The sequence below is a fragment of the Mercenaria mercenaria genome, chromosome 6, assembly GCF_021730395.1.
Source record: "Mercenaria mercenaria strain notata chromosome 6, MADL_Memer_1, whole genome shotgun sequence".
NCBI lineage: Eukaryota > Metazoa > Mollusca > Bivalvia > Venerida > Veneridae > Mercenaria > Mercenaria mercenaria.
In genome coordinates, this window is record NC_069366.1 from 24386301 (window position 1) to 24399604 (window position 13304).

General features: G+C 36.6%; 1 protein-coding gene across 2 annotated transcripts in view; it reads left to right on the top strand.

Moving 5' to 3' along the window:
• The window catches only part of LOC123549391 (F-box only protein 15-like), a 58866-nt gene that overhangs the window by 18849 nt on the left and 26713 nt on the right, over window positions 1-13304 (top strand). For both annotated transcript variants that reach the window (XM_045337436.2, XM_053545432.1), the window contains exons 2-6: window positions 4827-4955; window positions 7313-7426; window positions 10369-10473; window positions 12136-12255; window positions 12741-12833. In XM_045337436.2, coding sequence (XP_045193371.2) covers window positions 4831-4955; window positions 7313-7426; window positions 10369-10473; window positions 12136-12255; window positions 12741-12833 — 557 coding nt within the window. In that variant the 5' untranslated portion in view covers window positions 4827-4830. The remainder of the gene's footprint in view (window positions 1-4826; window positions 4956-7312; window positions 7427-10368; window positions 10474-12135; window positions 12256-12740; window positions 12834-13304) is intronic.

Below are 13304 nucleotides of genomic sequence, written 5' to 3' on the forward strand. Positions count from 1 at the left end.
TAAATGAACAGGATTTAATTGGACAGACAGAGGGACAAAGAGTGGTCACAATTCCTGATTTAAATTAACCCAGGTTCATTATTGTATTAAATTGAAATCTATTTTGTTTGGCAACTAAAAGAAAAACCAGTTCAGAGTACACAAATACTTTATTTTACTTATAAGGTTTAATACTACATTTTTATCAATGTTAATTATCTGAAATATACTCGAAAATAAAATCTGAGTTCTAAATTTAGTGAGAGGAAAGAAGGATAAAAGGAGAAATGACCGGCCTGGCGACAGTAGGTAAACGTTACCTTGAGCGTCTGTAGATCTGGCCAAAGTACATGCAGAAAATTCAGTATATATAGCAAAATATTCTGGCCAAAATTAGAAAAATCATACTTTGCATGAAATACAACCTACTGATAAAATTATCTGAAAAAGGGATGATACAAAAATATCTTTATACTGTATAAAATGACACAAGTTTCAAAATGCCAAAGAATAAAAGAAGCTGTTTGAGAGCTTATTGGTAAAATTATGAATGGGAGGATCGCCGTGATGTCACTGATTAAAATTTGTTCATCTGGTGGTGGGCGAAACAATTTTTTATGGGAATTTTTAAATTTTTACAACTTTTCACTGGATTTTCAAAATTAGAACAGAATTCAACGAATTTGTATACAAACACGATCTCATTCGTTTTATCAGGAAGGTCTAATACGTAGCAGTTGTTCCAGGTTTTATTGACTGAAAAATCGAGACAATGAAAAATATTCTTTGGTATGCATTTGCACAATATTTTGTTTACAGCTTTGTTCTCGGTGCTTCCGAGGGATCTACTTTCAAGATTTTATTTACTTCACAACAGCGGGTGTTAACTGCTGTGTGGTGGCCGTAAAAAGTCGCCCCGACTTCATCTCAGTGTTGTTATATTTTCTGGTCCTTCGGGATCATTGATTTCAACTCATTTAGATTTGAAGATTGAATACTGCTTAAGCGGGTGCTAGGGGGCGTGAGCAGTGTTGCATATTCCATTACTGCTCATGAACAGACTCGATAAAACCGAGTCTGCAATTTTCGCTGTTTGCTTTGTTCTCGGTGCTTCCGAGGGATCTACTTTCCAGATTTTATTTACTTCACAACAGCAGGTGTTAAGTGCTGTGTGGCGGCCGTAAAAAGTCGCCCCGACTTCATCTCAGTGTTGTTATATTTTCTGGTCCTTCGGGATCATTGATTTCAACTCATTTAGATTTGAAGATTGAATACTGCTTAAGCCGGTGCTAGGGGGCATGAGCAGTGTTGCATATTCCATTACTGCTCAAGAACAGACTCAATAAAACCGAGTCTGAATTTTCGCTGTTTGCTTTGTTCTCGGTGCTTCCGAGGGATCTACTTTCCAGATTTTATTGATATCTTAAGTAAATAACAGTTAAAACTATTAGCCTGGCTCCCTGGCTGCATGGTTATTTTTTTATATAAATATTGCAAGCAAAATAAGAAAATCTTAAGCCTCTAAAATAGCACATTTTATCTGATGGCTGAACCTATGTTCAGAGCCAGGGGCAATAAAAAATGTCAATGTAGAAACAACCTGCTGGAGTTACTTCCCTCTTAATGAATAAACATATATATGTAACTAAGAACAAACATAGGAACAGGAGCCAGTCTATTAAAACTATATAAAATCATTACTTACTCATTAAGAAATCAATTACCGGACGGCTAGAACGCAGGCTAGGCGTCTGGTTACCCTAATATGATACTTGCTCCAATTATTAGGCATTGGCTAAGGTAGTCAAACTAATCCGACGTATACAGTTTGTTTTATATTGTGACAGTCAAACTGTAATGTCGCGGTGGCTGCAAGAGTCAGAAATTAAAAAGCAGCCACTCAGCGACAGGAAGCTTGTCTAGTGGCTAGGTAGCCGGTTAACTACTGTACTTTTACTCATTTGGCTTCTCAGGATGACTTATTTTATGATCTTATATTTTTTAGTTGTCATTCCTTTTCCAAAATTGGCATAACATTTCAAATTCGGAATTTTCTAGACACATTTTATGTTTTAGAAGATATCACATGTCATTTATAAACACAATTTACGATGGCAAAAACAACATTGTTTGGGTCAGCGAAAAGAAATGAATCTAAACAGTCACTGATGTGAAAAAATTCACGTTTCAATCCCAACTTATTTGTCCTTGCATTTCTAGGAAATTGATCATTTGCCACAAAATTTAGCAGGGATATGTACTTAAAATACATCTACATCCCCGCTATATTCCCCAATTTTTGAAAAAATGCTCCATGCAGTAACAAAATGACAAAAACAACTCACCGAATCAGTGACCGATCTTGCTCGTTTTGTAAACATTGGCAAAATCATCTTGTCTAAAACTGTTAACCCAATTTTAAAAAAATATCCCACAAATGGGCCATATGTGACCTTCTACAAATATTGTTCAATTTTTAGCTCGACTATTCATAGAATAGTAGAGCTATTGGACTCGCCCATGCGTCGGCGTCCGCGTCAGGGTCCGCGTCGGCGTCCGCGTCCGCGTCCCGATTTGGTTAAGTTTTTGTATGTAAGCTGGTATCTCAGCAACCACTTGTGGGAATGGATTGAAACTTCACGCACTTATTCACTGTGATAAACTGACTTACATTGCACAGGTTCCATAACTCTGTTTTGCTTTTTTACAAAATTATGCCCCTTTTTTGACTTAGAAATTTTTGGTTAAGGTTTTGTATGTAAGCTGGTATCTCAGTAACCACTTGTGGGAATGGATTGAAACTTCACACACTTATTTACTGTGATAAACTGACTTACATTGCACAGGTTCCATAACTCTATTTTGCTTTTTTACAAAATTATGCCCCTTTTTCGACTTAGAATTTTTTGGTTAAGGTTTTGTATGTAAGCTGGTATCTCAGTACTCACTAATGGGAATGGATTGAAACTTCACACACTTGTTCACTGTCATGATCTGACATGCCCAAAGCAGGTCCCATAACTTTATTTTGCTTTTTTACAAAATTATGCCCCTTTTTCAACATAGAAATTTTTGGTTAAGTTTTTGTATGTAAGCTGGTATCTCAGAATCCACTAATGGGAAAGGATTGAAACTTCACACACTAGTTCACTGTCATGAGCTGATAAGCACTATGCAGGTTCCATAACCCTATTTTACTTTTTTACTAAGTTATGCCCCTTTTTCGACTTTCTTATTCATTCAAGCGACAAGGCTGTTAAATAGTCGAGTGTTGCTGTCCTCCGACAGCTCTTGTTTTTTTTTTATTCCTTAATAAACATGGCTGCCAGAGAGTGTGGTCACTTTTCATCAACAATTTCTTTAAACAACATTTCCTCCAAAACCACTAAATGGATTTTGATAAAACTTTACACAAATGATCTCTGGGTAGCCCTCTTTCAAAGTTGTTTAAATGGTTGCAGTTCATTGAACATATAGGTCTTTCTTAGTTAGATATACGGTAAGTTTTCAGCTAGATCTATCAGACTTTAAAAATCTTTTTCTTTAGAGCTTTGATATTTGGCATGTGATAAAAGGGTGTGACTCTACCATAAGTTACCAAATTATTGCCCAAAGGTCAAAAATAGCCATTACTAGAGGCCTATATATATAAGAAACTTTGAAAGTATTTTTCTCTGAATCAATAATAGCTAGAGCCTTGATATTTGGCATGTGATATCAGAGCTGTAATGTCTACCATAGTTGTTCAAATTATTGCCCTAAAACAAAAATGTGTGTGACATGTATATAATAATTAATATAGGCTAACATATAAGAAACCTAACTTTGTACTTGTACCATTACATTGCACAAACACACTTGAAGCCTTGTACACAGGTGAGCGCTTAAGTGTCAATGACGCTCTTGTTTAAAGATTTACTTCCCTTTGTTGTTACTATAAATAACTTATAATGTAACTTTTTGCAGTCTTTTTTTTGCATAAATGTTTGCCTCAGTGAGTTTCCTCAATGAGTGAAACTCTCAGTCCTTTTGACAGCTGGCAGGCATGTTGCCTGTGGGCATCTAGTTTTAAGAGTGAATTACGGTATCTCAAATATGTACTTTTTTTTAGAAGGTATAAAAATTTATGTGATGAGTTCACATGTGTCATTTGAAGTTGTTCACAATGGCTTCTACTACGTTCACTGTTGGTGAAATTAGGTCACCTAATTTGCACAACTTAATTTTAAAGTTCAAGAGTATCAGAAAGTCAACATTGTACAATTATGGTGCTGCAACTTGCTATGAGGACTTGAAAAGGCTGCTCTTCATATGCCAAGCACAACATTCAATAAAGAGTTCAAGTATGCAAGTCCTGTGTAATACTGCATTTACAGAGTAGATGACCCTTATCACTTTTTGGGTCGCTTGAGCTCAGGTCAAGGTCACAGGGTCCTGAACATGGTAAACTCTTCCGATCAATAACTTAAGATCCACTTGACCCAGAATGTTGGAACTTCATATGATGATTGGACATGCAGAGTAGATGACCCCTATATATTTTGGGGTCACTTGATCAAAGGTCAATGTCACAGGGGCCTAGACAACAGTTTCTGATCAATAACTTGAGAACCACGTGACCAAGAATGTTGAAACTTCATAGGATGGTTGAACATGCCAAGTAGATGATCCCTATTGCAGCCAACCACCAGTGTCCCTTTGACTTTCACTTCTGTCCCCTATTTACTTATTGCCTATTATGACTATGCATTGGGAGAGACATGCGCTTTTCTATAAAACCATTTTCTAGTGTTAGATTGAAGCACCTGTGTAAAAAAAAACTAAAATTTAGCTATTTCTTTCAATAGCATCATGGCCAGCAGGCATCGAGAGCACCTGACCGGGTACCTAGGTTCACACAAAGCTGGCAAAGCAGGTAGCAGTACATCTTCCGAATCCAAGCAAACAACTAGTGCAGAACCAAAATCTGGTAAAAGGTAGTCATGTAACAGTTTTAAGCAATTTACAAGTTAGCACAGCCACATTTTTATGCCCTCATTAAAGAAGATGGTCATATTGTTTTGCTCATTGTCTGCCTGTTGATTGATAGACTTGTAGACCATTTGGTTTCCAACCAATAACTGGAGAACACTTTGACCTTCCATTATCAAACTTCATAAGGTGGTTGCTTGTAGTCAGTAGGTGACTCCTGCTGTGTTTGGGTCACTAGCTCAAAGGTCAAGGTCACAGTGACTGAAAATAGTTGTTGTTTAATAACTTAAGATAGCTGAATCATTCAGGATAATTTCCTGCGACCAGTATTGTTATTATACCAGATTTATATAGCGCCCATTCCATGATAAACATGTCCAGAGGCGCTTTACATTCAAAGTCATAATGATCGGGAGACTGAAATGGTTTTCTTGTCAATAATTTAAAGAACATATGGAGCAGTTGTGGCTGATTCTCATTGACCGTATCATTTATTGGGTCAGTTGGTCAAAGGTCAAGGTCAAATTAAATCATTGAAATCAAGACTGAGAGTTGTGTTAATAACTGCAGAGAACTATCTAAGAGCCAAAATTTATGTGACGATAGATAACCCAATTGATTTTGGAATCAGAGTATCAAAGGTCAAGGTCAAAGTGACCTTTAAAGTGAATATTAGATCAGTATCTGAAGCATTCTTGGGAATACTTCTTCCAAACTTGCCTGCAGTCAGTAGGTATTGTTTTTGGGGTTCAGTATTCAAAAATATAAAGGCTATATATGTTCTAAGCTTCTTATTCAGTTTTTATGCCAGTTTTCAGTACTTCACTCAAACATATACTTATCCCTTACCATGCTGGACATGATAGACTCTGCCTCTGCGACCAGTGTAGACCATGATCAGCCTGCACATCTGTGCAGTCTGATCATGATCTGCACTTTTCGCCATTCAGTCAGTATCTTTTTGGTAAGCACCTCTTTTAACCATTAATGGTACTGTCAAAATTGAAAGATGGCCAAGTTCATTATAGAAATTCAGCAAGATAAGGGTTAAGACTATGTAACCTGTCTTGAGAGGCCACCATTTTATCTACATGTTGTATTCACCTGTTTACTAACAATACAGCACTTTTACCTAGTATGAACTACCCCAATTAATGCTTACCCTGCTAAATTTCTATAATGAACTTCATTTGGACAGTACCATTTATTATTCAGAGGGGTGTTCACTGAAAATATGCTGACTGAATAGCGAACAGTGCAGACCATGATCAGACTGCACGGATGTGCAGGCTGATCTTGGTCTGCACTGGTCGCAAAGGCAGAATCACTTGTTGCCAGCAGGCTAAGGGTTAATTGCACAGAGTTACAGAGTTAAGAGCTACTTACTGTCTTGATACTTTATATATTTGCTACTTTTGGCTTTGGGTGGATCCATTTAGTCAGAATTTGAGTCTAAATATTATGTGAGCATTCCAAATAGTGTGGTACTGGAATTACTCATGTAACAGCACACAAAATGCTACTGAAAAAACAACAGGAACTTATTGTGTTTGAAAAGGTTTATTGATAAAAAGGATGTGTGCTGTGTTCTTATATTTTGCAATTTTGAAATATGTTATCCAAGCCCAGGCTATTTTAATTCTATGACATGCTGCAGTAATTGTTTTGACACAGTAAAAATGACTTTCAGTTACAGATCCATTTACACAATTTTGATTGAATGGTCAGAATTGTAACATTGAGCATTGAATTCCAGTCAGTACACTTGATTGGAATTCTTTGTGTTCTACAATTTTTAGCTTGACTATTCGAAGATGATAGCATCAAGTCCCATAACTCTGACATGCATTTTGGTCAAATGATGCCTCCTTTTTTGGCTTAATTTAGAAAATCCTTGTTAAAGTTTTGCATGCAAGTTACTATCTCCAAAACTAATGCAGATACTGGATTGAAACTCTGTAGACATTTTAACATTTAAGGTAATATTCCTGCTGCTGGGACAACAATTTGAATCGTCGAGCATTGGCTGTCTTACGGACAGCTCTTTTTAATTTTTTTGCAATCAGGCATCAATGCTTTTTGTAAGTGAAAACAAAGTTCTCAAAAATAGAAACTTGCTTTTGTAAAATAGCAAGTTCAGCAGCAGGGAATTATTGCATAAGTGTTGCTATGGTTACCTTTAAAAGTTGCCATTATGCAAATGTTACATTGGGACATCACTGCTAGTTAACTCTCCTTGTTACCAGGATCAGCAGACCAAATTAGGCATTAGTTGTCACAAATTTGTCTATTTTGATGTTATTCATGTAGGATGTGGAGACTTCAATATATATTTCTTTGCCTGTTTAATTAAACATTGCAGTCAAGCTAAAGATGTGCCAGTGATGTTCAGCTCCAATGTGAGATCTCGTGCCTCCTACCTGTCTTCAAGAAAGCAGCCAGTTGTGAAGATAACAGGAAAAGCATCAATTAACCAGTATTTAGTGATTTAATTTTGATATTGACATAATTTACATAATTTTCTGTTCTGATAATTATATAAATCTTTCTTTGTTTTAGAGGAGTGATAAACTTCTGCACTTAAGCATTTTGCTATTAAGTTATCAAGATAGTCATAACTCTGATCTAGCCAAAGAAACTTTTTGCCTTGAGGAAATAAAGGCATAATAATTATTTTTGCAATCTAAATACATACTTGCCCCTACATTGTAAAATAGAGTTTTTTATGCCCCGAAGGGAGGCATATTAGTTTTCAACTGTCCATCCGTTTGTTAGTTCGTTCGTTCATTCGTTCGTCACAACATTAACTTTTTGCATGAAGGCACTTTACTCATGAACCACTGCACCCAGGACCTTCAAACTTCACATGCTGATATTACTGACTTTGGGGTCAAAGGTCAAGGTCACCAGGTCAAAGGTCAAGTCACTGCGGGGGGCATTTGTCACCATTAGTGACAGCTCTTGTTCTATTTAGTTATCGTGTTGCCAGTGTTCTATTTTGACAGATTACCAGACAAGTTCTTATATTGCAGAAGATATTTACCATAGTTATAATGTCTTCCCCCATAAATTGTTTTCCCTGTCCATCCATCATTTCCGATCAATAACGGGAAAATCATTTGACCTAGAACCTTTAAACTTAATAGGGTGGTAGTGCTTATGGAGTAGATGACCCTTACTGTTTATGGGGTCACTCTATCAAAGGTCAAGGTCACAGGGGCCTGAACATGGAAAACCATTTCCGATCATTAACTTGAGAACCACTTGACTCAGAATGTGACACTTCATAGGACCCTTGGACATGCAGAGTAGATGACCCCTATTCTTTGGGGTCACTCTGTCAAAGGTCAAAGTCACAGGGGCCTGAACATGGAAAACCATTTCCAATCAATAACTTGAGAACCAGTTAACCCAGAATGTTGAAATTTCATATGATGCTTGGACATGCAGAGTAGATGACCCCTATTGTTTGGGGTTACTCTGTTAAAAGTCAAGGTCACACAGGGGCCTGAACATGGAAAACTATTTCCAATCAATAACTTAAGAACCACTAGACCCAGAATGTTGAAGCTTCATAGGATGATTAGAAAATGATTTTGGGGTCTTTCTATTAAAGGTCAAGGTCACAGGGACCAGAACATGGACAATTTTCCGATCAATATCTTGGGGACCATTTGACTTAGAACCTTCAAACTTAAAAGGGTGGTAAGACTTACAGAGTGGATGGCCCATATTGAATTTGGGGTCACTTGAGCTAAGGTCAAGGTCACAATGGTCTGAACATGGAAAACTCTTTCTGATCAATAGTTTTAGAACCACTTGTTCCAGAGTATTGAAACTTTATAGGATGATTGGACATGCAGAGTAAATGGCCTATATTGATTTTGGGGTCACTCGATCAAAGGTCAAGGTCACAGAGGCCAGAGAACATGGAAAATTGTTTTCAATCCATAACTTGAGAACCACTTGGCTCAGAATGTTGAAACTTCTTTGGATGATTGGACATGCCAAGTAGATAATCCCTATTTCAGCAAACCATCGATGTCTGTTGGACTTTTGCTCCTGTCCCCTATTGACTTCTTGCCTGTTACTACTATGCATTGGGGGAGACATGCACTTTTCTACAAAAGCATCTTCTAGTCTTTATATAATTTTTAGCTCATCTGATTTTTTGAAAAAAAATGATGAGTTATTGTCATCACTTGAGCAGTTGTCGGCGTCGGCGTCGGCATCTGCGTCGGCGTTGCCTGGTTAAGTTTTATGTTTAGGTCAGCTTTTCTCCTAAACTATCAAAGCTATTGCTTTGAAACTTGGAATACCTGTTCACCATCATAAGCTGACCCTGTATAGCAAGAAACGTAACTCCATCTTGCTTTTTGCAAGATTTATGGCCCCTTTTGTACTTAGAAAATATCAGATTTCTTGGTTAAGTTTTATGTTTAGGTCAGTTTTCTCCTAAACTATCAAAGTTATTGCTTTGAAACTTGGAATACTTGTTCACCATCATAAGCTGACCCTGTACATCAAGAAACATAACTCCATCTTGCTTTTTGCAAGATTTATTGCCCCTTTTGGACTTAGAAAATCAGTTTTCTTGGTTAAGTTTTATGTTTAGGTCAGCTTTTATCCTAAACTATCAAAGCTATTGCTTTAAAACTTGCAACACTTGTTCACCATCATAAGTTGACCCAGTACAGCAAGAAACATAACTCCATCCTGCTTTTTGCAAGATTTATGGCCCCTTTTGGACTTAGAAAATATCAGATTTCTTGGTTAAGTTTTATGTTTAGGTCAACTTTTTCTCTTTAACTATCAAAGCTATTGCTTTGAAACTTGCAACACTTGTTCACCATCATAAGCTGACTCTGTACAGCAAGCAACATAACTCCATCCTGCTTTTTGCAATAATTATTGCCCCTTTTGGACTTAGAAAATCATTTTCTTGGTTGAGTATTATGTTTAAGTCAACTTTTCTCATAAACTATCAAAGCTATTGCTTTAAAACTTGCAACAGTTTTTCACCATCATAAGTGGACACTGTACATCAAGAAACATAACTCTATCCTGCTTTTTGCAAGAATGATGGCCCTTTTTAGACTTAGAAAATCATGGGTAGGACAATATTTCTATTACACAAAAAAAATCAGATGAGCGTCAGCACCCGCAAGGCGGTGCTCTTGTTACCCCTTGAAATGATTTTGTCTAGTTTAACATCACACCAATACAATTATAGGTCATATTGTGGTAGTCTCTGTGGCTGTAGAGTTTAGCATTTGAATAAGAGAACATTTAGGAAATTCACAACTAGTCTTCTCATTATGTAGAGTATTTCAAAAATTAAAAAGTACATTGCCGTGGCAGGCATATAATTATTATGGCTGTTTAGCACTGTCATTTGTTAATGCTCTTCTTTGACAGTTTACCAGATGAATTACTGCTGAAAATATTTAGTTATCTTGATGCTGGGGACCTTTTGATGGCAGCTAGAGTCTGTAAGAGGTGGCTCCCTGTGGCAAAAGACAGGTATGTACTGCTCAGTTTTATTCAGGGAGTTCCGAGTAAGATACAGTGAACCACCTCTGGCTTGCACCTCATTGGCTCAAGCTCCTTGACTCACTAGAGGAATTCCCCTAATGTTTTCATATATATTTATATTAGCTTATGGCCTCTGAAATAGGCAAAATTGCACATTTTTACCTTGTGATGCGCCTAGTTCAAGAAGTATTTAATATAAATTGATGAGTCTTAATCATGATATGAACTTGTGCACCTTCTACTTTTCTTCTGGCTCCACTCCCTATTTCCAGAGTTATGGTCCCTGAAATAGTAAAAAATTGCACATTTTCACCTTGTGATGCGCCCTAGTTCAAAAAGTATTTAATATAAATTGATGAGTCTTAATCATGATATGAACTTGTGCACCTTCTAGTTTTCTTCTGGCTCCACTCCCTATTTCTAGAGTTATGGCCCCTGAAATAGTAAAAAAAATTGCACATTTTTACCTTGTGATGCACCTAGCTCAAAAAGTATTTGAATATAAATGGATGAAAACTTGCATGAGTCTTTATCATGATATGAACTTGTGCACCTTCTATTTTTCGTCTGGCTCCACTCCCTATTTCCAAAGTTATGGCCTCTGAAATAGTCAAAAATGCACCTTTTCACCTTGTGATGCACCTAGCTCAAAAAGTATTTGATGTAAATTCATTAAACTCTGCATGGGTCTTTATCATGATGTGACCTTGCACACTTAGCATTCCTCTTGAGATTTTAGTTCTCATTACAGAGTTATGGCCCTTGAAATAGCCAAAATAGTGGATTGTTTTGTTTGTGATGCTCATAGCTCAAAAAATATATGACCTAGAATAATGAATCTTATATATAAAATGTTTGTTAAGGCCCCATTAAGACTGCAAACAATTGAATTATTGCCCCTTATTTGTGACACGTACCAGTGGGGAGCACACCCTAAGTCCTACAGACACATTCTACTTTTGTCTTGATTGCCAATGCTAGCAAATTTGATCGGAAGATTGCATTGCCAGAAGTTATTAGGGAAAGTGCCATGGTGTTCAAGCATTACTTTTGTGTAAAGAGGAAAAAATCTAAACCTCAAAAGTCTTTTCATTGTGTAAATTCATAAGGTATGAAATAAATCATTCATAACAACTAGGATGTATATTGTTCTTAGTCCTTATTATGCTGGACACGACTGATTCTGCCTTTACGACCAGTGTAGATCATGATCAGCACACACATCCATTCAGTCTGATCATGATCTGCACTGTTCGCCATTCAGTCAGTATCTTTTTGGTAAGCACCTCTTTTAACAGTTAATGGTGCTGTCCGAATCAAAAGATTGACTCGGTTCCTATCAGAATTTAGCGGGTAAGGGTTAAATAGCTTTTATAGTGAATGATCTTCGAAATTTATTTGAGTCGTGCATGAAAACCAACATAGTGCTTTGCGACCAGCATGGATCCAGACATCCTGCGCTTTCGAGCAGTTGGTCATGATCCATGCTGTTCGCTATCATGATTCTCTGATAGCCATAGGCTTTGAAAGCAACACATGGATCTGAACAGACTGCGTCAATGCAAAGGCTGTGTGGATCCATCTGGTCGAAAACAGTAGGGTTGTTTCCTATGTCAACGGCTCATTTATTTATGTTATGAAAATCTTTAGTGTGCTATGGGACAAGATCTTTGCCAGATACTGTGGACCACAAGCAGCTTCATCTAGGGAGGTAGATGAGGTAGGCCAGAGAAATCCTGCTGCCCTCAGCAAAAATTTCTATATCAGAAGGTACTAATACATATTTCTTACTAAATTATTTTTTTTTACTTTGCAGAGTAATAATTGGTACATGTTTCATTTTATACATAGTGAAAAAAAGTTTGCTGGAGTATCTGTGGTTCAAGTTAAAATATTGTCCTTGGTCGTTTTCATCACATGCTTATGCCCCAACCATTAAGAGTGTATAATTTCTTACCAGCGAAAATTATATATGATGTTTTTCACTGAGAAAATACTAGATTGTTTTCACTCTAGTATTTCCACAATGCAGTGAAGAACATGTATCAAAAAGTGACTAAATGTGCAGTGTACAATCTTTTTCAAAATAACACTTATGTTAGTATGTTCAGAAATAAAAAAAAACCCTTGCAATATGTGTCATTCTAACTATGATTTGTTTTCATTTAAATCAGCACACTCCCAACAGTAAGTATATTTTGAAATAAATTATATATTTTAGAATGTATATCATAAATTGGTATTTTATATTGCAGTATATCAAGCAGCAGGAATAAGAAAGCTTTGAGATTGCTAAAAAAGATGAGTCCTTTCACTGGACTGCCTAGAGATACAGACAAAGCTTTGAAGTAAGTCAGCATTTGATTTTTACATAAAAGTGAAGTGAAAGTAACTTGAAAAAGTTTTTTTGGGAAAAAGGATATTTAATTTTTATGCATCTGAAGACCACCAAGGTCACAGGCCATACTCTAACTAAGCCCACAGGCAAGGTCACTGGACTTCACAGGAGTTCATTACTCAGTTTATTTGCTAGAATGATCTCTTTGTTTTATTTTGAAAGTGACTAGTGGTACAGTCTTATCGACAGAAGATTTTTGCAAGATATCTTTATGAATTACCAACAATATTATGCAGAAGGTAGTGAAGTGTTGCAACGCTTTTGAAATAATGCACAAAATATGCATTCTTCTTCATTTTTACAAATATCTAACTAAATCGCTCAAGTCTTTGGGACATAAATGACCAGTACTACTAATGTTAATAGTAGTATATAGGTCCTTTATGTCCCAAAGATTTAATCAAGTCAGGTGATTAGGCAG